At 41.1% G+C, this 13730-nt stretch overlaps 1 protein-coding gene across 1 annotated transcript; it reads left to right on the top strand.

Annotated features, from left to right (window-relative positions):
- The first annotated feature begins 6387 nt into the window (after positions 1–6387).
- Positions 6388–11563, top strand: irx1b (iroquois homeobox 1b). Its single transcript, XM_017708639.2, has 4 exons — positions 6388–6941; positions 9563–10502; positions 10985–11057; positions 11234–11563. Exons 1-4 carry the CDS (start codon positions 6765–6767, stop codon positions 11277–11279), a joined length of 1236 nt encoding a protein of 411 aa, XP_017564128.1. The 5' UTR covers positions 6388–6764; the 3' UTR covers positions 11280–11563.
- Positions 11564–13730: the final 2167 nt, after the last annotated feature.

The raw sequence follows: 13730 nt of genomic DNA, 5'->3' as shown, positions 1-13730 counted from the left end.
ATGGAGACGGAGTGAAAGATGACAATCAGGAGGGTCGAGCCTGCCTTATTAAAACCATGCTGAGCCAGTCAAGCCCCCCAGTAATGTCCTTTAACTGCTGACTGAGAGCGTTCGAATATACTTTACATGAAACAGGTCACCTTTAAAGGGCACGTATGCTGACCATTGTTTTCTGAAGTCCAGTTATAATGATTGTGCGGGTTTATGCAATAAACACATTCATTCATTATTCTGTGATCAGTTTCCAACCTCTTTGTATCTCTTATAATTAAGCAGCCTTTAAGACTGACATATGTAAATAACCTCTTTTCTGATTGGCTACCGTTGGTATGCAGTCCAGGCTGAAACACTTCATTATGAATAGGCAGATGGTTAGTGTAGTGGGTAACACCTCTGCCTTCTATGCTGCAGACTAGGGTTCAATCCCCTGCCTGGGTTAGCACCCTACACTATACCAATAAGAGTCCTTGGGCAAGACTCCTAACACCACCTTCGCCCAACTGAGTAAAACGATCAAATCGTAGGTCTCTCTGGATAAGAGCGGCAGCCAAATGTCATAGATGGCTCTGTTTTTTGATAATGAACATTGAATTCAGATTGTGCTGTTTTTGTAGCTTAGTTTTTCATGGACTGGGAAGTGACACTGTTTACATGTGCAAATGTTTGCAGTGCATAAAACTTTGGTTTGACTACCATGATACACTGTTAGACATAAACGTTCTGTGCAGGTACATTTTTGTTCATCAAGTTACAAACAATGTAAATGTACCCTTAAAGGTACAGCAATGGTTTTAAGGTCCAATTGTGAACCGTAAATCAGTTTTTCCAGGTAGCAAGTTTGTATTTGTACCTTTTCATAACCGAATTTTTTAAAATGGAAAGAAAAAAATCATAATTTCGGTGGATTATCGTCCAATTATGCTCCCTGACTAAAGACTGATATATTCCCTTGAAGGTACCACCCCAGTGACAAGAGGGATGTTGCCCCTTTAACAGTAAAAGCTCTTCCTAGAATCCTAGAACATTAAGTGGATGTGAACCCTTGGAGAACCCCTTTATTAAAAGAGTATGAAAGGTATGCCAATCGAAAACGTCTCAGAACTGTGGAAATATCTGCCACTGCTGTTAGTAACACAAACATCTTCAGAGTGTAGGCTTAGGCCTGCATTTGAGACTTAAAGTACACCAACAGGACTATTTAAGCTCCTCTTATTGGATGTTTATCCTCCGTGTTCTACACACTTTTATTATTTCATTTGTGTAGCTCATTGAATTGGAGTAATTGAGTTGACAGCGCAGATTCTAAGCTTTCAGTCAGGACCACGTTTATGTTTGTTTTATTATGACTTGAATTTGATAAAAAGTTGCGTTTGTAGTCTTTTTTTGTTAGGATAAAAAAAAAAAAACAATCCTGTACATTTTGACATGTTTGCCACATATTTGACATTGAAACAAATATAGAAAGATTAAAAATGAAGACAGTAACCTGTCGAATGCATTCTCAGAAAAAACTCAAGGGTTCGTCTCAGTGCCTTTAGTCAGGGAGCATAATCGTTCCATAATCCTATTAAATCAAATGATATTTTCTGAGTTGTAATGACTCCACACACACTCTGTCTTGTGTCCAAGCTTTTTTTAAATTTTATTTTATTATTCCCTCAAAAAGTACAGCAGTGGTTTTAAGGTCCACTTGTTCATCATGCATTCGTTTTTACCAGAGGAAAGGTGTGTTTTTGCACTTTTTCATGACCTAATGTTTTAAAACAGAACAAAAAAAATCTTATTATGTAATTGATTATGTAATTGTGTAATGTAAGCATGTCCATAAAAGTAATACATCAAAGTATAATAAGAACTCTTGGCTTCTAAGGCTAAATCTAACTCAAAACAAAAGGTCCTACAAGACATTTTGTACCATGTAGGGTCCATACACTCTCAGAAATAAAGGCACTAAACTGTTAAAGAACATGTGCATTGTGTGAAGAGTCCATTGGCCTTTAATTCTTCATATTCAGAAATCTCTTTTTCAAACAAAGCACTTTAAGACAGTGGTTTTCAAACCAGTCCCCAGGAGCCCCCAGACTGGTCCAAAATTGTGATCCAATCCAACTCGCAATGCATGGAGCAAAATTGTGGACCATCAGGGGGTCCCCGTTTGAGGTTTTAAGACCTAACCGTTGTTCTTTTGCAGTGTTAATGTTAAAATGATGGAAAACCTGTTGCATGTGGGTCTTGTGGGGCTATATAGAACCATTTTGAAAGAGCAACAGATCTGGAGCCCTGGGCTGGAACCCTTTTTGGACCTAATGTGAACCATTTTTTAAAAGGATCTTCAAATAACTTTTTGAAATGGTTCTCAGAAGCTCCAAAAACGATTCCTGTCCCTTTTTGCTGTCGTAACAAGAACGTTTTGGTACTATAGAGCAGTGACAGTTGTTATGCACTCAAATATCATGAAGACTCTATTGTAAATACAATACCTTTATATTTGAGTAGCCTGTAACCACAACTCAAACGAGGTGTAAAAATGGTTTAATGTGCTGTTTATGACGTGTGAAACTATAATAACTAAATACCTAAGCACAACAGTCTAATCAGTTAAATAGTGTTTATGATTAAGCGTTTACCTCTCATTCTAACAGCACTCAAACCTACTGCCTTATTGTTTGAGATTTGCCTCTGTGGCTGCCTCGAATTAATACAGTGACTGTTGGGGCATGAAATTTAAATAAAGGGAAGCGTTCTGCAGCAGGGCAGGGCTGAGGACAGCATATATTTGGTAGTCTTTGCACAGAAGTGTTAAAAGGCCCTCGTGCTCACACAGCATCTCCTGAATACACAAACAGGCTCGCTGTGGCTGTTGAGTTGAATGGCGCGGCTCAAAGCTGTTTTTGAGAGGCCGTTTCTCTGCCCTGCTTTGAAAGATAATTCTGAGGAATGTACTCACTGACTCCATTCTCAGTAAAGACTATAAGAAAATCAAGAGTGAATACACAGAAGAGATAAAGACAGGCTTTGAGGCTGCTAACTTCACAATTGGTTCGCCAGCTCATGTGGAGTGAATGTATATTTGCGTGTGTGTGGAGAGAGAGAGAGAGAGAGAGAGAGAGAGAGAGAGAGAGAGAGAGAATAAACGTGTATTGACTCTGTTCAGTCAGTCATTTGAATGTGAATATGACTTTAGCCATACAGAATGGAAGTCTTTAATGTTTTCTGTTAGGTGTGAATTTCGCAGGGGAGGGAATTAGTGCCTCCAGTGTCAGCTTTACCCATTAAACACATAAACATTAAGAAACATCTCTCTCACACATTCCAGTGTGTATTCCTGTCTTGGGTGCATGTAAATGCTACCCAACCTTAAAAGGAAATCGCACAGATTTTTCATCATTTCTGCATAATTAAATGGTTAAGATGTAAACAAAGGCATTCAGAGTGGTTTGGTGTGAAGTGTTCAGTTTTAGAGAACCTTACAGAGTCAGCATGGATCACAATAGTGGTGATAGGAACCAGACGTCTAAGAGTTTAATACCTCCTCACAGAAAGTTATACATGGTACCCGAGATATAGTATTGGGACAGTTTTGAGTTTGGGTTCAAATGCTTTTTTTAATCTGTTCATGGTGGAGAGATACATGCATGGTATTTTGAGTAAAAATAGTCCCCATTTTTTTCATCATTTATCATTATCATTATTACATAAAAACTCAGAAGAAGTGTAAGTAGTTTATTAGTTTATATTATTTAAAATGTGTTAATAATTTATCCAGCTTGGAAAATTTGGTCACCCAAAAAAGTTAAATACAAACACCCCTCCATGGTTCTTGGTGAATAACCACTGCAAAAGTTCCTCAATACCAAATTTACTTTGTATTCTTCAGGTTTCTAAATGCTCCTGAAAGGTTCCTGGCTTGGACAAATGTTTCTTTAATAAACTCTATAATTCAAGGGTCTGCAAAGTGCAATGTTCGTGGAGGGCCATGAAGCAACATTTAAATAAACACATTAAAGAAGATTCAATAAATAAATGATGCACCACAGAAAAGCGTTTGTTCTCTCATAAGGCGAGGCAGTGGAGTCAAGGTGGCTTTCCAAATCAAACCCCCTGGGTGAACTTTGCCCTGTGGGCAACACTTTGGAGCATGCTGCTTTAATTGGTATAGAACCTTTGTAAATGCATAGAACCTAAAGTTATATGGAGGTTCTTTAACCTTAAAGGTTCTTCACTCACATATGGTTCTTTAAAGAATCATTTAATGATATGAACTTCAGGGAGCCAAAAGCAATGCAGTGGCATTTTGCTAGAGAATCCTTTGTGGTACCTTTTTCCTAAAAATGCAAATGTTATGATGAAAAAAAAACTTTTATTGTATAGAAAATACAATGTGGAGGTGATTTAAACTTATGATCATTCATTTACTCACATGCCTCAATGTTAACATGGAATTCTTCTGTGCTTCCAGGTTTTCCACTGTTCTGTTGCAATGAAAAAACTTTAAATGGTATAAAACTTTTACATTAGGTCTTTGAAAAATTCCACAGGAACCTTTTTGGCACCGTTATTTTGAAGTGTAACTGCTGAACTGACATCATGAAACCCGATGTTTCTGTTTGCAGGACTGCATTTATTTGCTCCGGTGTGAGTTTATGACTCTTTCCCAGATAAATAATTACAAGTCTAACATCTGATAGCATGGATCACCCTGGAGGAGGATTAGCACAGTGTTTAGTAGCCCTCATTACCAGCATGAAGAGAGAGAGAGAAAGAGAGAGAGAGAGGTACACTGTGAAGGGCAGATAGGCTGTGGCTTTAATTGCAGGCTCCTCTGCTCGGCTCTCTTATCACAACCTCTCAGAGGGATCAAATGGCTGCAGTGAATGGAGCATTTCATTAACCTGCCACCTTATCACAGGACAACCTGTGTGATGCTAATGTGCACATTACCATAAACGGCATCGTTTCTTTCCAAGCTGGATGCTGCTGAGGCTCTCTGGGCCACTGGGACAGACCCGGCAGAGTTAAATGATTGTTTCCTCGCCGCCATCAAATTATACTTACTGGCAGTCATTTCTCAGTTTATTTTACGCCAAGTAGCGTCATCCGTCCAGCTCTGCCATGTTCCAGCTTTATAGATGTCATTAAGCCTCAAACCATGCATGAGCATTCTTTAATGTACATTTTATTGACTAACAGGAAACATTTAGCTGACAAAGGAGCCAATGCACTGATAACAACGTGGTTCTGTTTTATTAATAATGCATCAAAGTCATTTTTGTGGAATTATAAGGTCGGTGTTAAAACTGACAGGGCCTTTGAGGGATCACACGAGCAGCAAAGAAAACTAACATCTAAGCTAGTGTTTAATTAAAAAAACCACTTTTTGTAATAAAGTTGTAATACGTATGTAATAACAATGTTATAAGATAAAAATTAAGATTTGTAAGCAAGAAGTTTATCTGTGCCATTTATTTTTTTCTTTAAATTTCTCATGTCATCTCATCTCAACACAACATTCACATCTCTCTCTCTCTCTCTCTCTCTCTCTGTCTGTCTCTCAGGGCGATTTTGTGCTATTAACAGCATAAGTAGTCACTTAGGACCCCCAAGCCACAAGGGGTCTCATGAATACATATATTCAGTACTGTGCAAAATTCTTGGACACTCAAGCAAATCATTTAAAATGTTTAATATTTGGGATAAAAATATTTGGCTTATAAACATGTTATACAGCATTAGCACTAATGCAAGGAAATATTAATGCAGTAAAAGTTGTGTTCTCCTAAAAGAAGTTAAGCGAACCCATTAAAACACATAACATTGCTGTTTTGTGTATTGATGTGGTTTGTGTTTATTTCAATATTGATGTTTTGTGTTTTGTTGGTTGGTTGGTTTGTCTGTGTCTGAGCAAACGACTGCTTATTACCCAGGGAGACACATTTTCAAATATGATGTTCTCAGGCGCCCAAAACACTAAAACCTAGTGCACAGTACTGTTTATATACACACTCGTGAGGTAGACAAGAGTGACTTTTTTATTTTATATAATTTTATTAACACTTAAGCATAAATAATGCAAACATTATAATGCATTATAGCAACTCTTTTATATGCCCCCCCCCCATATCTTTAAATATAGTTTGATCATGTTTTCTATACCATTTATTAAACTTATGAAATAAAAAGTAGCAAAATAGCAACACTGGGGGTCCCGAAAGGTATTTCGATTAGGACCCCCCAAATGTACACACACACACACACACACACACACACACACACACACACACATACACATGCATATACATATACGTTCACGTGCACACACATATTTACAGATATACATACTCACCCACACACGCATACGCCCACCCATAGCCCCCTCCCACACCTACCCATACATACACATACATAGCGCACTAATCGCGTGCCCCCAGCATAGGAGGGGCCTCGTGCTTAAGTAGCCCTGCCAATCAACCCGTCACCATCACACACGCGAGAGAGAGAGAAAGGGAGAGAGTCGGAGTGAGAGAGAGGAGCAGCAGGAGGAGCACACACACACACACACACACACACACACACACACACTCTCTCTCTCAGCGTCCCACACACCGCTCCAGACCATCCTCGCGCTCGTCCGCTCGCCACATCTGGATTGCTTTGCTGTCCCGCGGGTTTATTCTTCGGTCCCTGCCTCGCGCGCGCTCTCCTGGGCTGTTTTTGTTTTTTCTTTTCTTTCTTTCTTTTTTTTTATTTTAAATTTTCTAGAGGACATGGCTCTGCCTCAACTGGGCTTCCTCTACGGGCTGGACGGAGCGCACGCGCCGCCGGACGGACTCTCCGAGGGCGCCGCCGCGCTCGCTCCCCTCTTCGCGCCCGCCTGGAGCGCGCGCGGCTACAGCGGCGCGTTCACGCGCACCGGAGCCGAGCTCGCGCTGCTAGCTCACATGGTAAGACACGCGCGCACGCGCACGCTGTTTTACTGTTGCTCTTAGTTTGGAGTCTCCACGGTATAGACACGCGCGCGCGCGCGCACACACGCCTCTCTCTTAGCTCGCGGTTTTAGGGTCTCCACGGTATAGACACGCGCGCGCGCGCACGGGACAGTCATTCATCTGTGAGGCAGTCTAAAAGAGCAGCGCGAAGTTTCTGGGTTTGGGCTTTTCTGTTGGTGCGGACAGAGTTTAGAGCAGCACGTGACATCCGAGCACGAGCCTTGCGGTCATTTTCTACAGAGAGGACGGACGGTTTTAGTGCAGAGGGGCTCTGGGGGCTGAGAATGTGGGACGGGGACCATTTACTGCTGGAGCTTCAATGGCCTCAGGTTTTAGAGTCAGTCCGCTTTACTGTCTTTACTAAGTTCAGGTCACAGAGGGTCACTGAGTCCTTGCCTGGCGCAAGACCAGCGCACACACTCTCAGAAGAGATGGAGCTAAACTGTCTCTGCGCTGATCTCCTGAAGGCGCATCTCCAGGGCCGTTAGCTTGTAATATACTGTACCAAAGTCTGCTGGAGTTATTATTGGTTTTGCTGCTGTTGTCGTTGTTGTTGTTGCATCGCCTCTATTCTGACTTGAGTCCAATTCTTTATTTATTTGCTTATTCTCTATTTTAAAAAGTCATGTTATGGTAAAAATGTGCCCAGTCCTCCTGGGGGGTAAGTGCGTGTAATGTACCCTTAAACCTCCTTTAAGCTGCACCTTTGGGCCTCGGGTGGTTCGTTTACGCTGGAGGACTAAACTGTACCTGTTCAGCGCCTTTATCTCTGAGAGTGCGCTGACAAACGTGCTCACCGAGTCTTTCATTCGAAACATAAATGCTGGTGGTCACTGAGCTTGACTAACCCTTCATTTTTACCCCGGTGCTGTTCAGCTTGGATTTACAGGGACAATAACCAGCAACAAGTACCTCTGTAAATGTGCCAGTTCAGCCACGGTGGCTCCTTTTCAGCTGTACCAACAAATGCTGATGCGTTTCTTGGGGATCGTGCCTATTAGTGACCAGTGTCACCAGAGTTAGGCCAAAAGGCGGATTGCCTTCGGTTCTTTCTGGACACCCTGAAAAACACAGACACTCAAATCATGTCAAATAAATATAATAAAAACATGAGCAATAAGCAAAAGGCACATCTAAATATTCTAGATTTATACACCATAGACACTCTTAAAGCGCCCACACACACACACACACACACACACACACTAGGCTTACTCTGTGAATGAACAAGAATGAAAAAACTACAAGTTCTTTTACTTTTTACTGCAACTGAGACGGTGGAACACGCACAACTCTCATTTTACAGCAGCTGTTCAATTAATAAACAACTGAAATGTTCTCTATATAATTCATATTAACAATTAAAACCTTCCACATTTAGAACTTACAGCTCGTGAAAACTTTTCACGTAGCAAAAAAAAAAATAACACAAAGTTTAAAACTAAATGAATATAATAAAAGTCAAACTTAGCGCTTCACTGTGTAATCAGCCTAATTTCTATCCAAGATAACGACTTGGGCTCATTAAGTCGTAAAAATGTCCTTTTTAAAAGACTGACCGTCGGAGGGTTCAGGGACTGCGGTCATTTGAACAGGTTGTTTGTTTGTTGTTGTTTTTTTTCCAACAACATTTACTGTTCAAACACCATAAATGAAGACGTTTCTAACTCCAGCTGAGTAAACGCTCGTTTAGCGCAACGCGTTTCTCCTTCGGTGCAAATTCAGTTTAGCGGCGTCTGCTCGAGCGGATTTTCAGCTCTCCTGGCAGCGAGTCCTGCGCTTGTTCTGAAGTCCAGCTAAAACGCATTTGCGCACCTCTGTTTTCACAGCAGTTGTGGATAACTCTCCAGAAATGGCCCTTAATCTGAAGCGCTGTGTTAAACGCGTCGTGCTCCGCGTCACCTCGCTTCTCCTCTTTCCTTCTGTCCTTAATAAGAGCCGATTCTCGGAGAGCCACACTGACCTCCTCTACGTTGCCACCCACATTAGAGAGCAGGAAGCTTCATAAAACCTGCATAAGCTGGGGAATTTCTCCGTATCTCGTTCTGATTGATCTGCCTGGCGTTTTAATATCTGTTTTTCACCTTTTTGTCAGTGGTTTACAAATTCAAAATAATGAGCGTTGAATTTATTGGACCCAAATGTGCACATTTCCACGTCAGCAAAACATTTTTCACTGCAATTATTACATTATATTTCAGTTCACCTCATTTTTGGCAAGACTTGTGGTGTAATACGTTGTAATAAACGTGTAATAGTACAAATTGGGAACAGGAAAATTGAACGAATGACTTTTTTCAGTACGTTTTCATTAATAATCAACAAAATATATCTAATAAAAAATAGCGTATTAGTGTTTTATTCTATATTATTTCTTTTTTATTTGTTTCGGATTCGTTGTCTTATATTGCGACATTGTTCTGCGGGTTATCCTGTCTTGTCTTGTTGATCCTGTGATTTATATATGTAGATATTTAGCGTTCATGTTTAATAGAGAGCGGGATGTTAATTATTGTTTTTATTACTTTGTTTTAACGCTCAGTCTTTCCCAACCTTTCTCTTTTCTGTCCCCTCAGGGTTCCCAGTATGAGCTGAAGGACTCTCCTGGTGCTCAGGCCGCAGGCCTGGCCCTCCACACGCCGCCTGCTTTTTACCCCTACAGCCACTACCAGTACGGCGACCCCAGCAGGGCAAAAAGCGCCACCAGAGAGACCACCAGCACCCTGAAGGCGTGGCTGCAGGAGCACAAGCGGAACCCATACCCCACCAAGGGCGAGAAGATCATGCTGGCCATCATCACCAAAATGACCCTCACGCAGGTGTCCACCTGGTTCGCCAACGCCCGGAGGAGGCTCAAGAAGGAGAACAAGGTCACGTGGGGGCGCAGCGCAGACGACGTGCAGGTCGGGCTATCCGAGAGTGAGAACGACGAGGAGGAGGATAAGAATGAGGAAGAAGAGGAAGAGGAGGAAGAGATCGACTTGGAAACCATTGACATAGACAAGGGTGATGGAGAGCGAGCTGCCCTGAGTGAGGAGAGCGTGCAGGAGCAGCAAAACAGCAGGGAAAGTGCACAGACGCCACGGACATCACCTTCTCCAGCGACCAAGAACGCAGTGAGCCCAGTGACTGACAAAGCGCAGAGCGCTGGGGAGGTTTCTCCAGGAGCAGCGGGCTCACACAGGCCCGCGAGCGCAAAGCCAAAGATCTGGTCACTAGCGGAAACGGCCACGAGTCCAGATCACTGCCACAGAGCCAGCATCCCATCAGCCACAGCGCACCCAGCCTTCCTCTCCACCAGCGGCATCTACACGTGCCAGGTTGGCAGAGGGGCTAACTGGGCCTTCCTCAGCGCGAGCTCTCTGCTAGGGGTGCGCTCCATGCTGGGAGGGAGCGAGAGTGAAAGCAGCCAGCACGCGCAACGCAGCGCCGTTACGCACGCCGTTACACACAGGCCGCCATGCGTAAAAGCGCACGAAGAGGAGGCGTCCCGGAGCTTCAGACCTCAACAGAGCGGTAAGCAATGGTTTGTTTGGTTGGTTGGTTGGTTGGTTGGTTGTTTGTTGAGATGTTTATTCATTTATTTATATCATTTATTTTTTTCATTCTTCATCAAATCAGTTACCCACGCACATGTTTGTTTGGTTGTTTGATCATTCATTCATTCATTCATTCATTCATTCATTCATTCAGCTCTCCATCACTTCAATATCTGTTAGCTACTTTTCTTGTTTAGTAGTTTTTGTATTGATTTGTTTATAATGCAACCTGTTTATGAATTAGTTGCTGTGGTGATTGCATTTACTTATTATTTAATTAATTAATTAATGATTTGACTAGCTATCTAGGTAACTAGTGTTTAGGTTCTTTCCGATCTGAATTAGAATTAGGCAGCATCTCCGTACCCCTGCATGTAGCTGTTTTATGCATAGTGCTCAAATGTCATTTACTGGATTGTAATCTTTTTTATTTATTGTTTGTTTGCTTGTTTATTTTAGATGAAGAAAACGCAGAGAGAGCTGAATCTCCTGCACTTTCACTGAGGGCCCCATTCCCGGTCATCCACGACAGGTGAGAAATGTACATATCAGCACCACCTGCTGCGATGGAGCTACACAAAGTTACAAAGTTACACTGGACCTTTAAAGAACACATAAGCGATCCAGTAATATTATGCGACAAAACAGTCAGCAGGATTTCTGGTCCTCAGAGAGCTGATCCCTCTCTCCTTTCCTCCTTCCCTACAGGTCTCACCATGAAACAGCACAGCGGGCTCTGAAGAGCATTTCCTGAAGACGCAAATATGACCTAGAGTTTACCTAAATTATTAACCTGTATGGATTTTTAAAAAAGCTCCACTGGCATTCAACTACATCAAAAAAAGGTATTTTATAGCCCTGAAATGTCCCCACACTGTAAAGCCAGTTTTATTTTACATTTATCCCAAATTCAGCATGTGTGTGTTTACTGTGTAGCTCCTTTCCATCAATTTTACAAGCTGAAAAGACTTATTTGTCAAAGGCCAGTGGGTGTAAATGATATATTTTTGTGTAATAAACCAAATATGATTAATAGTGTGTTGCCTGAACATCTCTGTCTAATTTCCTGTTTTTAAAACCCATGTTAAATCCTACTAAATCAGTTACTACAGACTGTTTATTATGTATGTTTATATATATATATATATATATATATATATATATATATATATATATATATAAACAGTCTGTATATATATATATATATATATATATATATATATATATATACTTAGATATGTATATAAACAGTCTGTAGTAACTGATTTATCAGAACAAAACCTCCTATCTGCATTTTTGCTGTTTTTCAGTTTTTGATATAATGTGAAAATGCCTGTTGTCCTTCACACTGTGTGTAAATTTCATGATGAAAACAGTCAAAAATGTCTGGTTCCTTTGACTTACATTAAAAGTAAAGTAGTTTTTTTCCCTCTACTGTAAATTAACCATTTTGGAGATAGAAGGTTTTGTTCAGACAACAGTGCTATATATATATATATATATATATATATATATATATATATATATATATATATATATATGAAAATGGATTAAGACAATAACATTATGAAAAGGAACAAGACTGTTTTGAGCTTTGAAGAAAGAGAGAAAGGAGCAGAGTCTGAGAGATAGAAGGGAAAGGAAGGCTAATCATAAAAAAAAACACATCATTTAGCTGCACATTAATGAGCCCAGGTTATGAACCATGTTCAATATCACAACCCATTCATGTGTGCAGTAGCATCACATAGGGTTTTCACACTATTTAATCCTTAAACGCAGAAACTGAGCACCACCAAGAACCTGCTTAAGAGTTCTCCAAATGAACACGTGCGCCATCTACAGGGCGGCCTAAACCAGTGGTCTCCAAACTCTTCTGTCTCTGTGAAGGTTTCAGGTCTGGAACACAACCTGATCCACATCATCATGTTGCGGGATCATGCATGGCACCATTCACTTTAAACACATAATGCCAGTGCCAGTGAGGTAATGAGGCGTCCTCGCTGTTTGGAACGTGGCTTGCGTGCACATAGCCTAGGGATGTGTGTTAACCGGGTACTCGGTTAACAGCTTGAGCCGCTATTTGGGACGTGAACTTAATACTTGGGTATTTGTTATATTTCCTTATGGAAAGAAAAATATACAGGCTAACAATTTGCCTACTTCACAGAAAACAGCTGTAAATTGTGAGATCATTTGTGGTAGCACTTTATTTTGATGGTCCACTGTTTAATAGTCTGTCTTTAACTTACATTAAACTAAATAGCTAAATGAACTCAAAGTGGAGTCTATTAAATCTAACCCCCACTCATAAACTCTAACCTTATCTTCAACATAAAACCTAGACCTAATCCTAAACTTCGTAGCCTAATCTTATTGATGATCAAAGAAGCACCACCAGATCGTCTGTTCATTATTTGTATGTCTATAGATCATCAATACAGTAGTGTAGCCTACTTTGCGACTACAAAACATGAGCACAGCCTTAGCATGAGCACAGCCAAAGATGCATTCCTAAGAATACAGCAGAGAAGGCAGAGATATCGTGGCACATCTGGAGCTATTTCTCAATAACTAGGCTATCTACTCTAGCTGCTGTTAGATGTTAGGGCCAGAAACAGCAACCAGCATCCAACAATGTATGGTTAGCTCTGTTAGCTTATTAGCTCCTCTGCAGAGGCAGCTTCTGTTTCTCATCCATGATGAAAAACTACAGATTTCCTTCAGCTACTTTTTGAATAATAAAACATGTTTTTAAATTTTAGCCTCCAGTGCTATCATCTACAACAGGGGTGCACAACTCCGGTCCCGGAGGTCCCATGTCCAGCACAGTTTGGAGGGTTCCCTGCTCAAACACACCCACTTAACCTGGCAATGAACAGATAAATGTAATCAGGTGTGCTGGAGTAGGTAAATCATCAAACTGTGCCCTCCAGGACCGAAGTTGTGCACCCCTGATCTAAAACATGGACTTTGCTAAATTTGGTCAGAGTCTGTTCTCTCCGTTTTTGTTGTAGATTCCTTCCTTCCCAAATATCTCTTCGTTTATTCATGTCTTCTGAGTAGTTGAATATCTAAATTACTTACAAACTCTGACATGGCCATAAGAAAATGAGACAGGGCTTGAATTGGTCATAAGAAGCAGAGGTGACTAACTGGCCTCTCTACAACACGGATCAAATGCAAGTGCATACGTTGCATACAC

This window comes from Pygocentrus nattereri, chromosome 27 (genome assembly GCF_015220715.1).
Source record: "Pygocentrus nattereri isolate fPygNat1 chromosome 27, fPygNat1.pri, whole genome shotgun sequence".
Taxonomy (NCBI): domain Eukaryota; kingdom Metazoa; phylum Chordata; class Actinopteri; order Characiformes; family Serrasalmidae; genus Pygocentrus; species Pygocentrus nattereri.
This window is presented reverse-complemented; position numbering and strand designations above follow the sequence as displayed.